General features: G+C 28.0%; 1 protein-coding gene across 1 annotated transcript in view; it reads right to left on the reverse strand.

The window, feature by feature from the left end:
- The window catches only part of LOC107444090 (uncharacterized), an 89729-nt gene extending 76285 nt beyond the window's left edge, over positions 1-13444 (reverse strand). Inside the window, exon 1 of the mRNA XM_016058171.4 lies at positions 13130-13444. Coding sequence (XP_015913657.1) covers positions 13130-13149 — 20 coding nt within the window. The 5' untranslated portion in view covers positions 13150-13444. The remainder of the gene's footprint in view (positions 1-13129) is intronic.
- Positions 13445-14362: the final 918 nt, after the last annotated feature.

Consider the following 14362-nt stretch of genomic DNA (forward strand, 5'->3'; position numbering starts at 1 on the left):
TAAGATGATCTTCATGTATTGCATAAAATTTTACCGTAAGGCAAAAATGGATTTTACGAATGAGGCACACAAAATGCCGGTTCTTTATACCGTAATTTGATCCGGATTTTTTATTTTTTTTTAAAGTGTAGGTTAAATAAAAAAAGAAAAGAAGCCTATGATTTTGAGAAAAATTATCTCGATAAATATTTATATTTATTTCTAAATTTCAATTTATTCAAAGGCAAATCATAAAATGATCGTATTTGTTGACTGCCGTTTAATGCTAAGCCTATTTATGCCATACGGATTAGATTACAAGTTATAACGACGGAATTAAGAAACTTTATAATTCTCATCAACATAAGTATAAAAATTAATATAAAGTTAAGCGGTTGAATGCATTAAAAATTTCCTGATGTTATACCAGAAGTAGAAGTTAATCCGCGAGAAACAGAAGTGTCAAGAAGCCGATGAAATTCCACTAAAACCGAGAAAGGGATTATGGTACTTCTACCGTTACGGAGAAATCAGAAATCTGTTTGCACCAGACGGATTAGAGGACTCATAAGGACACGAGACAAAAACAGATTTCAATAAGTAAATGACACTTTTATGATCCTCTTATGGTGCTTTAACCTTTAGTTCGAAACTTTTACTTCATAAAAGGAAGCTATTATGTTTTAAAATTGTAACATATACCGTTAGAAATTTCTAGGAAAAAAATGGTTAAATAACAGTTTATTTAATTGTTATTTTACCATATTTAAACAAAACAGTCAAATAACAGTAAATAAGATGATATTCAAATTGTGATAAAAACCGTTTATCAACTGCTTTCACCCAATACGGTTGAATAACTTGAATTTTATTGCACCAACTGGGTCCATCTAATGAAACCACTGAGTTCCTTGAAGCTAGGTTCATGTTATAGCTGGGAGAGCTAATTTGTCAATCTTATGACCAGAAGAACGGGGTTTCGATTCCCAATGTTGACTCCACAATCATTCCCTTTTACACGTGAAGAGTTTCTAGCTCCTTGCACTTCCCAATGTGCGACCCTGGACTGTTAGAATACACTCATTCATGGATAAATAGCAGCACCATAAAGCTGCTTAACATCTCTTAAGATAGGTGAAACTACCAGATAAACTAATTAAATCACATTCCACGGCTGATTTTATAAAACACAATTCGACCACAACCTTACTCAAATGCTCATTACCCAACGAAAAGTCTAGCTTCAAAACTAGTTAAATTTCTTCTTTACGCTTTTGAAACCATGGTAGTAGTAAATGGTTAAAAAAAACAGTAAATGTAAATAATGTTCTTTACGGGTAGTCGTCCATATAAATAACTTTACAGTTACTTGGATGAACAGACTGCTGTCGGTTATTTTACCGTAATTTTAGAAGGAAAATTCTAACAGTATAGTATAACTTTGTTCAAATTTTAATACTTGAAATAAAAGGATTTAAAGTCAAAAAGTGATCAAATTTAAAGTTATGATGTATTAACGTATTAAAATTATTCAGCATTAACGTATTTATAAAGTCTTAAAATCATAAATAGTTTAATGTAGAAATTTTTATAACTATAAAATTTTAAAGTATTAAATGTCCAAAGCCAAAAATTATAAAAAAAATTTAAGAGTTTTAAAGTAAAAGAGTGCAAAAATATCTAAAATTATTGAGTACTGGTTAGAAAGTTTAAAAGACGTCTATGTTTCAAGATACTTTATAAAATATTAAAGTTATTGTGTTAAAGGTATAATTTTATTAATTTTAGAATCGCCGATTTTACTTCTAAGATTTAAGCTTCGTAAAATATTAAAATTATAAATTTTAAAAAAAGAACAAATATTTAAAGTTATAACTTCTAAAGAGTTGGGAATTTTATAAAAATAAAAATAAAAATATTTAACAATACGAAGCTTACAGTAACAAATATAGAGTTAAAATCATAAAGTTTTGCAATTGTAAAATATTAAAGTTATTAAGTTTAATGCTTCAAAAGTTTTAAATTATAAATCCAGATAAGCTGTATACAAGATATATATTATTTAAGACATAAAAGCTGAATAAATAATTAAAGTTTTAAAAGTTTTATACATATGTTATAACTGTAAAGTATTAAAAATATAAATGTTATTAAATGTTAAAATTGTAGAAAAATGATATTAGAAAATAATTGAATACTAATATTTTAAAGTTATACATTTTTAGTTCAATATTATGGTGTGGTGCTTTTTTTTATTTAAAATTAAAATCTGCATACGCAGTTTCTTAGACTTAGGTCTATAGATAATTTATTCTCGTTATTTTCCTTTTCCAATTTTGACTTTTCAAACTTCAAAAAATGTCGGCAAATTTTGGTACAACAAAATCAATTTTGTTCCAGAACTTTCTTTCTCAGTTTCATAAAAAATCGAAATAAATTTTCTCAAATATTTTGAGAAATAAAATAATTTTTTTCCGACTGTAACTTTCCAAATATTTTTATATGCTGCAAACCCAAACAAACAGTAAAAAATTCTGGATCAAATTATGGTATAAAATGCCTGCACAAACGGTATAAAGTGCGTAGTTATAATTTTTACAGTAATATTTACTTTTATAGTAATTTTTTTAGCAATATATAATTAGAAAATGATTCAGTGATTTTACTGTAATTATTACTGTTACTGATTTTTTGTTCCGTAACATGTTCCGGTAAAAATGGATTTGACGGTAAAAATGTACACCGTTTGACGCTAAAAGTTTTAACTACTCAATTTATTAGATGGTAAAAAGGATCTGGGATTATTTATAGTGATTATTATCTCAAATATAATTATAACATGACCTATAATTATACTTATAAAACCAATAAGAATTGCCTGTTATAATAACAAATATCTTTTGTTATTTTTTTATGTTTTTCTATGTATTTTCTATTATGTACTTTAAAATAAGCTATCAACTTTTGTTATAATCCAACTCTTACCATAAAATTGATTTTACAACAAAAAGTACTTTATACGCGATATTTTGCACACAAAAATAAGAATAATGAGTCACTTAAAAAAAATTTTTCAATAAATTGAGCTCATTTTCTTATTTTTAAATATTTTAAATGTATGAACTTAAATATATTATTGATATACATTATTATATTATTATATTAAATATATTATTATATTAAATATATTATTATTATAGATCAGAATATATAAAATATATTATTACTAATATATTATATTATTATTAAATATATGTAAATATATCAATTAAAATTATTAAATATATCAATTTTTTTAGGTTGAATATTGTTGTACTAGAATATCATGCAATTTGTTCAAATTGTATAAGCTAATTTCAGCAATTTTTTAAGAAAATAATTTTTGACACAACAATTTCTTAAGAAAATAATTTGTGACAAAGTTTTTTGTACCTTCATATTATAATAAATCCACATGTGATTCTCAACTTTGCCTTACATCCATTACTAGTTTAAGAATTATACAATAAAAAAATATTGTTTTAATTTAATATTTTTAATTTAATAATTATTTTTAAATTAAGTAAAATGAATATTATTCTCTTTAAACATGAGCAAATTTTTAAAAGGGAAATTATGACATAAAATAATATTCATTATTTTCAAAATTATACGAAAGAAGAAAAAAGTTGCTTTCGTTACCTCTTTAAGGTGCAACAAATTTTGACCGAAATTTTAGGCAGGCAGCATATGAGAGACAACAACCGTGGAGCAAAAATTCTTAGTTAACAAATTCCCATCAACTCTATAATGTTCTAAAGAATAGTGATTGCTCTAAAAAATAGTAGTAACTAAGAAACGGAAGACCTTTAGAAGTAAACAATTTTAAATTTTTATTAGTTCATTTTTATTAGTTCATTTTTTTTTTTTTTTTTTGGCCAGACTGGCTACACTGCTCCGAAAAGGTTTAAAAACCAATTGAAATACCCAAGTAATACTGATGTGACGTATTTGTTGCAATTTCATAAAGGTTTTCCCATTGTTAAAGAAAATCGCCATTATAACACTTTATTTCGTTTGTATTGCAAGGAATTGCTCCCATTCAGTATTCTATCAAAAAAAATCAGAATAAATGTGACTTTATATGAGTTTTTAATTCTTTACCAAACATCGAAACAAAGGCGGTTTTCAATCCAAGAAAAATGGTATGAAAGCCTGTCAGTTTAATCATGACAAATGAAGTAGTAAATTCCACCTTTACAATAAGATATTTTGAAGATACGCCTAAAGCATATTCATTTTTACATCCTTTTATAGTTTTGAATAGGAAACCCATGTCACCTTCAAAAGTGTTTTTTGCCTCCAGATTCAAAGAACTTTACTTCAGTAATATGGCAATATTTAAAAAACATCGTTTGAAGGTTTGGTTTAGTTGTAAGAAAATTCATCAAGGTCGATGAAAAGAATAAAACTGAAAACGATTTCCTATATTATGTCACTACAATGCAGAAGACGATTAGTTGCGTAAGGTTAGGGAAGAGACTTAAAAGATTGCAACATTCGCTTTTTTGAAAAGAAATTTTCCACCTCTTTTAATAACAATTATACCCATCAATTAACGAGCAAAGATTTCGTAATCATGAAAGAAAATGAAAGTTTTGATTGTTAAAAAAATTAGGTAAATGAGAAGTTAAACATTGTCCAAATGTGTATTAAGGAAATGAATTCAAAATCGAACAAATGAAGGGAAGGGAGAATGCGGAAAAACTTAAGTGCCATTAGCTCTCCCGTCTTGAAAGTGTAAACATTTTAATGCTCCTTCCAATTTTAACGGAAATAATTTTCTACAGAACTAAAAAATAAGTATATTTTACTCTGTAAGTTAAGAGAAAACTGTTATCCCATTTAAAAACCTTACTTATATGAATATTATTGGCAATGTATAAAATGCCGTCAGATATAGAATATATAAGCAGTGCATGTTTTATAAACATAAACCTCAAGTATAATATTTGTTAGGAAGTCACATGATCAAGGATTTTATGCTTACGTTACAAAACAATATGCATTTTGATGAAATTGATGCGTTATGTTAACTGCAATAATTGCTTAAGAGTCAAAATAATTTTTTTTTTTTTTTTATAACCGAAGATGAACAGCCGACTCGATTTTTAGTTTACGACTACCAATGTTCAAACCTAAAGCCTTGAAATTTAAAGAACTCCAGAAGACAAGGGAACTCCTAGATCAAGCATTGGGAGAAATTTGCCCTCGTGGAGGACTTTTTGATGGAACTGACCAGTATTTGCTTTACATGGAGAGAAAAACCCCGAAAACCTGCCACGGTTAGTCTGACTGCAAAGGGTCTCTAACTCATGGCCCGTCTACCACTGAGGATATTTTATATCAGCCGTGTGGTCGGTGCGAGCCGGGTGCGGAGTGCGTATAGACTAGCAATAGCTGGGATTCGAACACGGGACACCTGAGCCCCCACGTATCAGCAACATGTATTTAGAGCAGTGGAATTTTAAAAAAAATTAATGTTTCATCAACTAACACATATTCCATAGCAAATAAATTCCGCACGTTCTATTCTGTGAAAACATTTGAAGTATTTTATTTTAAACGGACGCAAAAAAGGATACTTCACATTTTAACGAGCCGAAAGTCAAATAACTTATCACATATTATTCCTATAGCATTTTCTGCGTTAAAAATAAATCTATGGGTGCAATTAAAAACAAAAATGGAGTTCTATTTTTAGAGAGAAAAAAATAATCCTCAGGTTAGGATGTTCTCATTTCGATTGTATTTTCAACCAGTTAGGCATTACGGAATCTCAAAAAAATTCAGATATTATCTATTCATTAATATTCAGATGAGAAACCTTGCCGAGTTCACGGGACGAAGGTTTCGACATTGATGCATCAGCTCGACATTTTTCCCTCAAGTTTCTCATCTTCAGTGCCGAAAGCATTATCAGATTGCGTTTTTAAACAATCGGACGCATCATGAAATTATCCCCGAAAATATTTATTCAGTTTTTTTTTTCCGTTTCATTCGGGGAGTATACAGAAGAATAATTTATTGCAAGCGTCTCACGTTCCCAAAGTACATTGTTTCCAAGCGCATTCGCGTTCTCGGTAACCTAATTTATGAGAGAAGATGCCACTGTGGAATCACAAGCCTTGACACATCGGAAAGCGGTCCGTCGGGCTGTATTTCAATCTCAGGTTTTATTATCTATCATGGAAGGCTTCCTTTTTGATAATTCTCTGAGAAACGGATATGAAAGGTTGTCATATCCAAGATACAAATCCTCATACAAAATATGTATTTATTGCTTATTATAGACTCTTGTGTGATGTTCGCCGTCTCAGAGACAAGAAAACCAATATATATATATATATATATATATATATATATATATATATATATATATACAGTCAAACCCCGCTATAGTGAACCTTCAAGGGACCGAAATTTCTGTTCACTATAACCGGGAGTTCACTATATCCGTTACGCAGGCAATTTAACTAATGGTTCCCAAACTCCTCCCTTTTATTACACATTATTCAACTAAATGACTGAAAAATATTATGTAGTAGCAAAAAATGTGTTATTTCTCATTACTTTTTGTCCTGCGTACAAAAAAAAAAATTAGTAATCTTTAGCTGATGAGCAATCCTCAACATCAGATATCGAAAAAATTCCCGACTCTCAGATAATTTTTCCTGAATTTCTGTCGTTCCGCTTTTTAAACCTGTCTAACCTGCCATTCGAGCCCACAAAAGTAGTCTCATAAAATCGCTTAGCAAATTCATCGACATTTGTCCAGATACTTCGATTGGTGAACTACTTCAGTAATGCTTCTTCAACATCCTTGTGATCTGCTTTTCTCAACTTTTTTCTGCCATCTAAATTTTTTTTCATGAGCAGAAATTATTAATTGCCTATTTTTTCCATATTTCACAAACTGCAGATTTGGATAGTTTATATTCCCGTCAAATATCGGCTTGATTGCATCCATTATTAATTTTTCTGATTATGCCCATTTTATCATCAATGGAGAACGCTTTACGTTTACTGTTCGCCATAGTTAAATTTGAGACACTTGCTTGCATGATTTTTTAAACTGAACTGAGAGCAAAAAGAAGTTGAAATGAGGGCCTTATCAACACATATTAGTGTCCAACCCTTTGACCATTAATGAATAATTGCTCATTCCCTCTGACAGAAAATGCATATTGATCCAACCTAGGTTGGAAACATCTGCTTTGTTTGTTTAGGGATGGGAAAGTGAGATAAAAGAAGCAAACAAGAAAAAATGCACATTCCCCACTATAAATGGTTTTGAAAATCGGTATATGTATTTTTTTTTTTAAGTAGAAATTTCAAAATTATTACAAAAAAAATTAGTTGAAGACAGAAAAAAGTTCATTATATGCAATTTCTTCACTATATCCACAAAAAATAACATTATCCATTTATAGCAAGGCACGGGACCGAACATTTCGTTCACTATATCCGGGTGTTCACTATAGCGGGGTTTGACTGTATATATATATATACAACAAAATAAATAAATACAAGAAAACACGAAAAAAATTAAGAAAAACAATAAGTTTCATTTATTGCGCATAAGCTGCAAGTAAACAGAACTCATTAGATAAGTTTAAAATGAAGATAAAACAGAGAAAAATTACAGACATATGAAGAAAAAAAAAGGGGGGGAAGAAAAATAATAATAAAAAAAAATAACAACCAACTGGGGGAAAAAAGAAAAAAAAATGATAATTTTTTTTAAAAATCCGGAAAATAAAAGATCTAATTTTTTCACCAGCCCACACGATAATATCCGCGAAAAAATAGTGCTTTCTGATATTGTATCAATATAGCCAAAGCAAAATATATAAAAATATATTAATATATTAATATATTTTGCTTTGGCTATATTGGCACAATATCAGAAAGCACTCTTTTTTGCGATATAATCGTGTGGGCTGATAAAAAGATTATACCTTTTTTTTACGGATTTTAAAAAAAATTTATCCTTTTTTTTCCAGTTGTTTGTTATTTCTTTTTATTATTATTTTTCGTCCCCCCCCCCTTTTTTTCATATGTCTGTAACTTTCCTTTGTTTTATCTTCATTTTAAACTCTTATTTATATATATATATATAATTACATTTTTAAGCTATTTTTATATATTTGAATTTTTGTGCTCAAATAGATATTTAAATGATATTAAAATAATATTAAAATCAACAATGAAAGGAAATGTACAGTGCACCAAAAAAAAAAAACGAGCCACCCAGAATAACTTTTGATCTAATGATCGGATATTCATGTTCTAAGACCTAATCTTAATGGATTGAGAGGGTGACTTTAAATATGCCAATTAATTAGTGCAGACGATATTTTAAGTTACGAAATCAGACACAAAAATGTACTTTCTCAGAATAAACATACCATTTTTATGATGGACTCGGAATTTTTAACTTCAAAATATAGAGGGTAGCCGCAATCTAGAGAATATGGTCACAATAGTTTGCTCACAGGAGAGCGGTCCAACGTTTGGATCCCTTAATCTTAATTTTACTTTTAGTGTTCAATCTTCAAATTTCGTCAAATCTCTAAAACGAATTAAAACATTTTTGCACATAAAGTTCGCTTATCCAAAGATAGTTCCATGCAAAAACTAACTATTAGTAAATATTAATTATTTTATATAATAATAATAGGAAAAATTTAAGGTATTCAATTTATTACATCATTTTAGCACGCGTCATTTTAAATGGCAAAATGCAAACTTTGAGAGCAATCGGTTGAATAAAATCAAATTTTAAATGCACTTTTTTTTAAATTCGATTTCTCAAAACTTCTTTTCAAAAAATCGATTCGGTCGAATAAATGATATGTTTATTCAAAGAAAGAACGTTTTTGTGTCGGATTTCGTATTATAAAATATCGTCTGAAATAATTAATTAGCATATTTCAGGTCAACCCCTCTAACCATCAAGATTGAGACCTAGAACAAATGTGAGGATCTGATCATTAGATGAAGAGTTATTCAGGGTGGGCAGTTATATTTATTTTTTTTCTTTGGCGCACTGTACGTTGAATAAAGAATCTTCAAAAATGGTAAAAAAGTTTAAAACTGATGAAAGTTAAAAAATAATTAATAAACTATGTACAATTTATAAGAATCATTTGAACAAGTGTATCATTTTGTTCGTTTTCAAGGAAAAATAGTTTTACGGCAGTAAGTAATTTTAATTATTTAGCAATTATATGATACATAAAATTGAAATTGTAATATTTTATTATTTCCTCAAGTATTTTCCAGAATTTTCAAGGATTTAGTTGGGCATGAAAAATGAAATAACAAACGAATACGAATAAAAAAGTTTCTGAATGGAGAATAAAAGCAAAACGTAATAATAAATGAAACCATGAATTAAAGCGCTCAATTAGTAAAAAATCCCATGAGAATCGAACAACTATATCCTGGCTAAAAATAGGTTGGAATCAAATATTTTATTTATGACCTTAAGTTCTTTTATTGCATATTCAAACTATAATTAAAGGTATTAGTTTGGGTACATCAGTTATTAAAGGTTAAATATAGTTTACTATTTCATTATTATTAATAAATTAAATGCATCATTAATATAATGCATATATAATAACAAGAATTTAATCAAAATAATTAGTAACCTTATAAAAAATTTGTAAGATAAATGAAGGATTCAAAGTCAATAAAAACATACATTGTGGACAGTACCCGGTGAGTGCAAAATTTCCCCCACTCTAGTTTTATGTGTTGTGGTATTAAATCAAGAAAGTTTTATTCAATCATTAAAGATGAATTTTTTTATCTCTTAATTGTAATCAATTTTTTAGTAATTTTACTTTAGATTTATTTGATATGATTTTATTCTCGTATCAGTATTAATCAGTGAAATCCATTGGGTGAAATCTTTAGTTTCTTTTTTCTCTTACCACCATCATGATGAAATGGTGATATTACTCATTTTTTCTTGTATTTTGTATTTTATTTTATTTTATTTTTCCATTTTATGGCGCTAAACACAGATATTAATCACAATGATCCGTATAAAAAGTGCGTGGTTTCAAGAGCTGTAGAAATCGTCATTCGAAAAATGATTACGCATACCTAATATTGTTTGAGATTCTTATAAAGGTATATTCAAAATAATTATCAATCGATTGTGTAAATAATCCATTCAAAAAGTGAGATGAAATTGAATTCATATAAATTAAACTGATTTTCTTTTTTATTTTTCTATAACTCTGATATAAATCAGCTTTAAACTGTGTTTGAAATGCATTACTTGAATAATATACACAGGGCCGGATTAACCTATAGGCACACTAGGCACGTGCTAAGGGTGTACGAAATTCAGGGGCCTACGAAAAACTTGGAAGAAAAAAAATTGTTGACAAAAATAATTTAGCTTTAAAAACAACAGGTTTATTTTGCACAAAATTATGAAGATACAAATAAATATATAATATTTTTCGGTAATAAATTATTTTGCAGAATCTTATGATCTAATATATTACTTTTTTGCGATTTTTGGATTCAACGAAATCTTGTATTATGCTGTCGAATTGCAGATAAAGTTCGATAAACAAATTTGTAAATTAAAATCCATATTAATAAAAATGTAAATAAAAATATGCAAGAAAATTTTAGCATATATTTTGAAAAGAGGGGAGGAGTGGGGGAAGGAGGAGAGGGCCTACGAAAGGTATAATCCGGCTCTGAATATGCAGTGTTAGGTCAAGTTTAGTCCATCTAAAAGCCAATGCTATCTACTCTTATTTTAATAATAGCGCTAAACGTCAATATGGAGGAAAGTCACAGTTTTGTGAAAATGAAAAGTGCTTGTGGTCTAATTTTTTTAAAATTTAAAAACTTGCTCTTATACTGCATTACCTGGGCTCATAAAAATTTGCAAACACTGAGAAAAAGGCAGTGATTTTGATGATTTTCATCTAGTTGGAAAAATGTCGCATAGTTGGCGATTCTTAAAAAAGTTTAATAACTTTTAAAATATTTAAGTTATTTCTCTGTTCTAAAGTTCAGCTAATTCGTCACGGCAAGAATGTATGTAAGATTTAAAATCATCGCATTGCGTTAAGTGTAACTAGGCTTTTTTTTTGTGTACAAACTTTACACCAATATTAGCTATCCAATTTTTCTTTTGATATGAAAGAAAGAGAATAGTAAATTTACAATCATGATTTTTAATAGTTTAAAACTGAAACAAAAAATAATTTAATGTTGCATGAAGACAAAATTAAAAAATTAGTTACGGAGTCACAGTATCCTCGCAACATTTTTTTTAAATAAATGTACAATCATTCATTTTGTAGATGCTTTACATGCTCATTTAACTTATAATCAATAATTTAACTTCAAAAAAATAATTAAACAGTTTAATTTTTTTTAATTTTAACAAAAATTGAAAAAATTCAAAATTTTTAAATCCTAAAAGCTTTATTATTTTAACATATTTTCAAAAACTTTTTTTTTCTTAGTGCTTCCAATATTCATCTTAACAATTTTGTGCATTCATTTGTTGATGTATGAATTTGAACATTTTTTATAGATTATTATGCAAAAAGGTTGAAAAAAAGGTTAAAAATTCCTCTCAGGTATATATAATATGCTGTAAAAGTTGTAATACCACATAAAATGCTTATTCCATGCACAGTTAAAATAAGTGTATTATACTTAAGATAAAAAAGTTTACTTCAAAGCTTTATCTTAAATTGAAAAAATTCCTTAGGGATTTAATTCAGATTAAAACACAAAATTATCATCTATGAGCAAAAGCACTTTAAAGTCTGTCTGCTGATCAAGTTTCTGTTTTAGGGCAATCTAAAATCATTCATAACTTTTTAAAAATGTAGATAGAGAGATGATTTTTTCTCAGTGCGTTTGAAATAGTTTGAAGTTTTATTATAAGCAATAAAAAATATCGACATTTTGCTCATATTTTGGGTACTGTGACCCCTTAAGAGTTACACCAGGTACTATATTTCTGGTTAGCCTTTTCCTTTTATCAACGAATCATTTTTTTTTTTTTTCAAATTTAAAATTATTCCCAGAACGCAACTTAAAAAAATTCCTATATTTGTCATAACCAATTCTTTCAATATTTCAGTAGAATGAACCTAAATAAGCAAAGAAAATCACCATTGCCTGGACTTATAATAATGTTTTTTTCATATTATCAAAATTGGTAAGTTCTATACAAAAAATAAATTTCCTTATAAATAATTGTACATTCAAAGGACTATTTCTAACCAGCTTTTGCTCTTTTATCTATCAAAAAAAAATCTCTTTTTTATATTAAATTTAAAATTGTTGCTAGCAAGCCACTTAATCAAATCATTATGTTTGCTGTAACTATTTTTTTCATTATTTCAGCAAATATTTATTAATTATAATACAATACAATAATTATTATTTTTATCATTTCAATAGAGCGAGCCTAAATAAAAACAAGTTTTTTTACAATCAAAATTAGCAAGTTCTATTTAAAGAATGAGCTTCATTAGAAATTATGAAACATTCTAGGCATTATGCCTTTTTATGATATATATATATATATATATATAAAAAATTTTAAAAAAAACATTTTTCATAAATTTTTAATTATTGCCAGCACGCAACTTATCAAGTCTTTATAATTCATTTCATAAATTTTCTCATTATTTCAGTAGAATTTTGATTTAATCATTATTTTCATTACTTAAAATTACTGTGAGCAGGCAACTTATATGTGATATAACTATTTTCTTACTGAATGAGTTTGCTATAACTATTAATTTTCATCATTTTAGTAGAATTTTGTTATAACTATTATTTTCATCATTTCAGCAGAATTTTGTTATAACTATTATTTTCATCATTTCAGCAGAATTTTGTTATAACTATTATTCAGTAGAATGAACTTACATAAAACAACGGAAATCATCAAAGCTTTATCTTAACTCAATGTTTTTTTTTACAATCAAAATTAACATGTTCTATAAAAAGAATGAGCGTCGTTATAAATAACAACTAAACTCAACCATTCCCTTCCTCTCCCTCGAAAAGAAACTTCCTGTTCATTCACAAAAGTTGCACTTACCTCTCATCTTTTGGCTTCATTTTTTATCACAATTTTGTTTTCTTCCACAAAATCACACTTCACATGAATTCCTTGAACTGGTAATCAAATTTTGTCACCAAAAAGATCTTTTAGTAAGATATAGAATTCGAGAAAGAGAAATCCGTTGTTAATTTTGTTCCACAAAAAAAAAAATAGTTTCACTTTGTTATTTAGAAAACAGGAATGGGAGAAAGAGCGGATGTAATGGCATTAACCCAAGCAGACCGACAGAATGAACCACCTGTTCTAAAACCAAACACACCTTACCGTAACGTTCGGCCTCCAACGGCAGATGTACCTGGCGCATGCGCAGAAGTTTCGAAAACAAGAATTAAAACTCCATGCACGTTTTCAGTTTCGAGTAAAGGGGGAGTTAGAAGCTAGTTTTTTTCCCGTCATGATTTCCGCAACGGGAAACCACCTAATTTATTCATCATGGAATGGAAATTCAAACACCAGCTCGAAATTATTTTCAAATTCATAATTATGCTTCTGGGAGAAAAGATTAAAAGTTGGTATGTTAATGGGTTGATTAGATTTTTTTTTTAATCTAAGTTCCAAGTCCCTTTACACATTCTGTTTTAATAAATATTACACAATACCACCGAATTTGAAATTATTTTCACATTCATAATTATGCATCACAGTTAGGGATTAAGCTGTGGAATAAAATAAACCAGGGTTATTCAACCTTTTGCACTTTGGTTAACCCTTTGAACTTAACATTTTCTTGATGGAACCTCTTAATCAAAGAGCAGGAAAAAAAAGGATATCAAAACGCTATTCTACTCAAATTTATGAAATTATTATTGGATCTTTATTTTATCGCAACACAAACATCTTAATAAGAAAATAAATCGCAAGGTAGCTAATGGGGTTTATTTGGTTTTCTAAAGCAGTGGTTCCCAAATGTTGTTCCGCGGAACCCAATGGAAAGGGTTAAAAGGGTTCCGAAAGTTAAGAACTTTTTAAACATATAAGTATAGTGACATATAAATATATTTAGATCCATTTAATAAATCATTATTAACTTAACATTTCTGATGTCTTTACGAAATTTTTTAAAGTAAATTGCCAATGGAAAGGAAGTGGCAAATATTTTTGAAACAAAAAATATGATTTTTCTAGTAATGTATTAAATATATTATTGAAAGGACAAGCATTTATGAAAAAGTGCATTAGTATTTCCCATTGCGATCTTCAAATCAAAAT

The sequence above is a fragment of the Parasteatoda tepidariorum genome, chromosome 4 (assembly GCF_982258835.1).
Source record: "Parasteatoda tepidariorum strain Cologne lab strain chromosome 4, Ptep-v5.0, whole genome shotgun sequence".
NCBI classification, from domain to species: domain Eukaryota; kingdom Metazoa; phylum Arthropoda; class Arachnida; order Araneae; family Theridiidae; genus Parasteatoda; species Parasteatoda tepidariorum.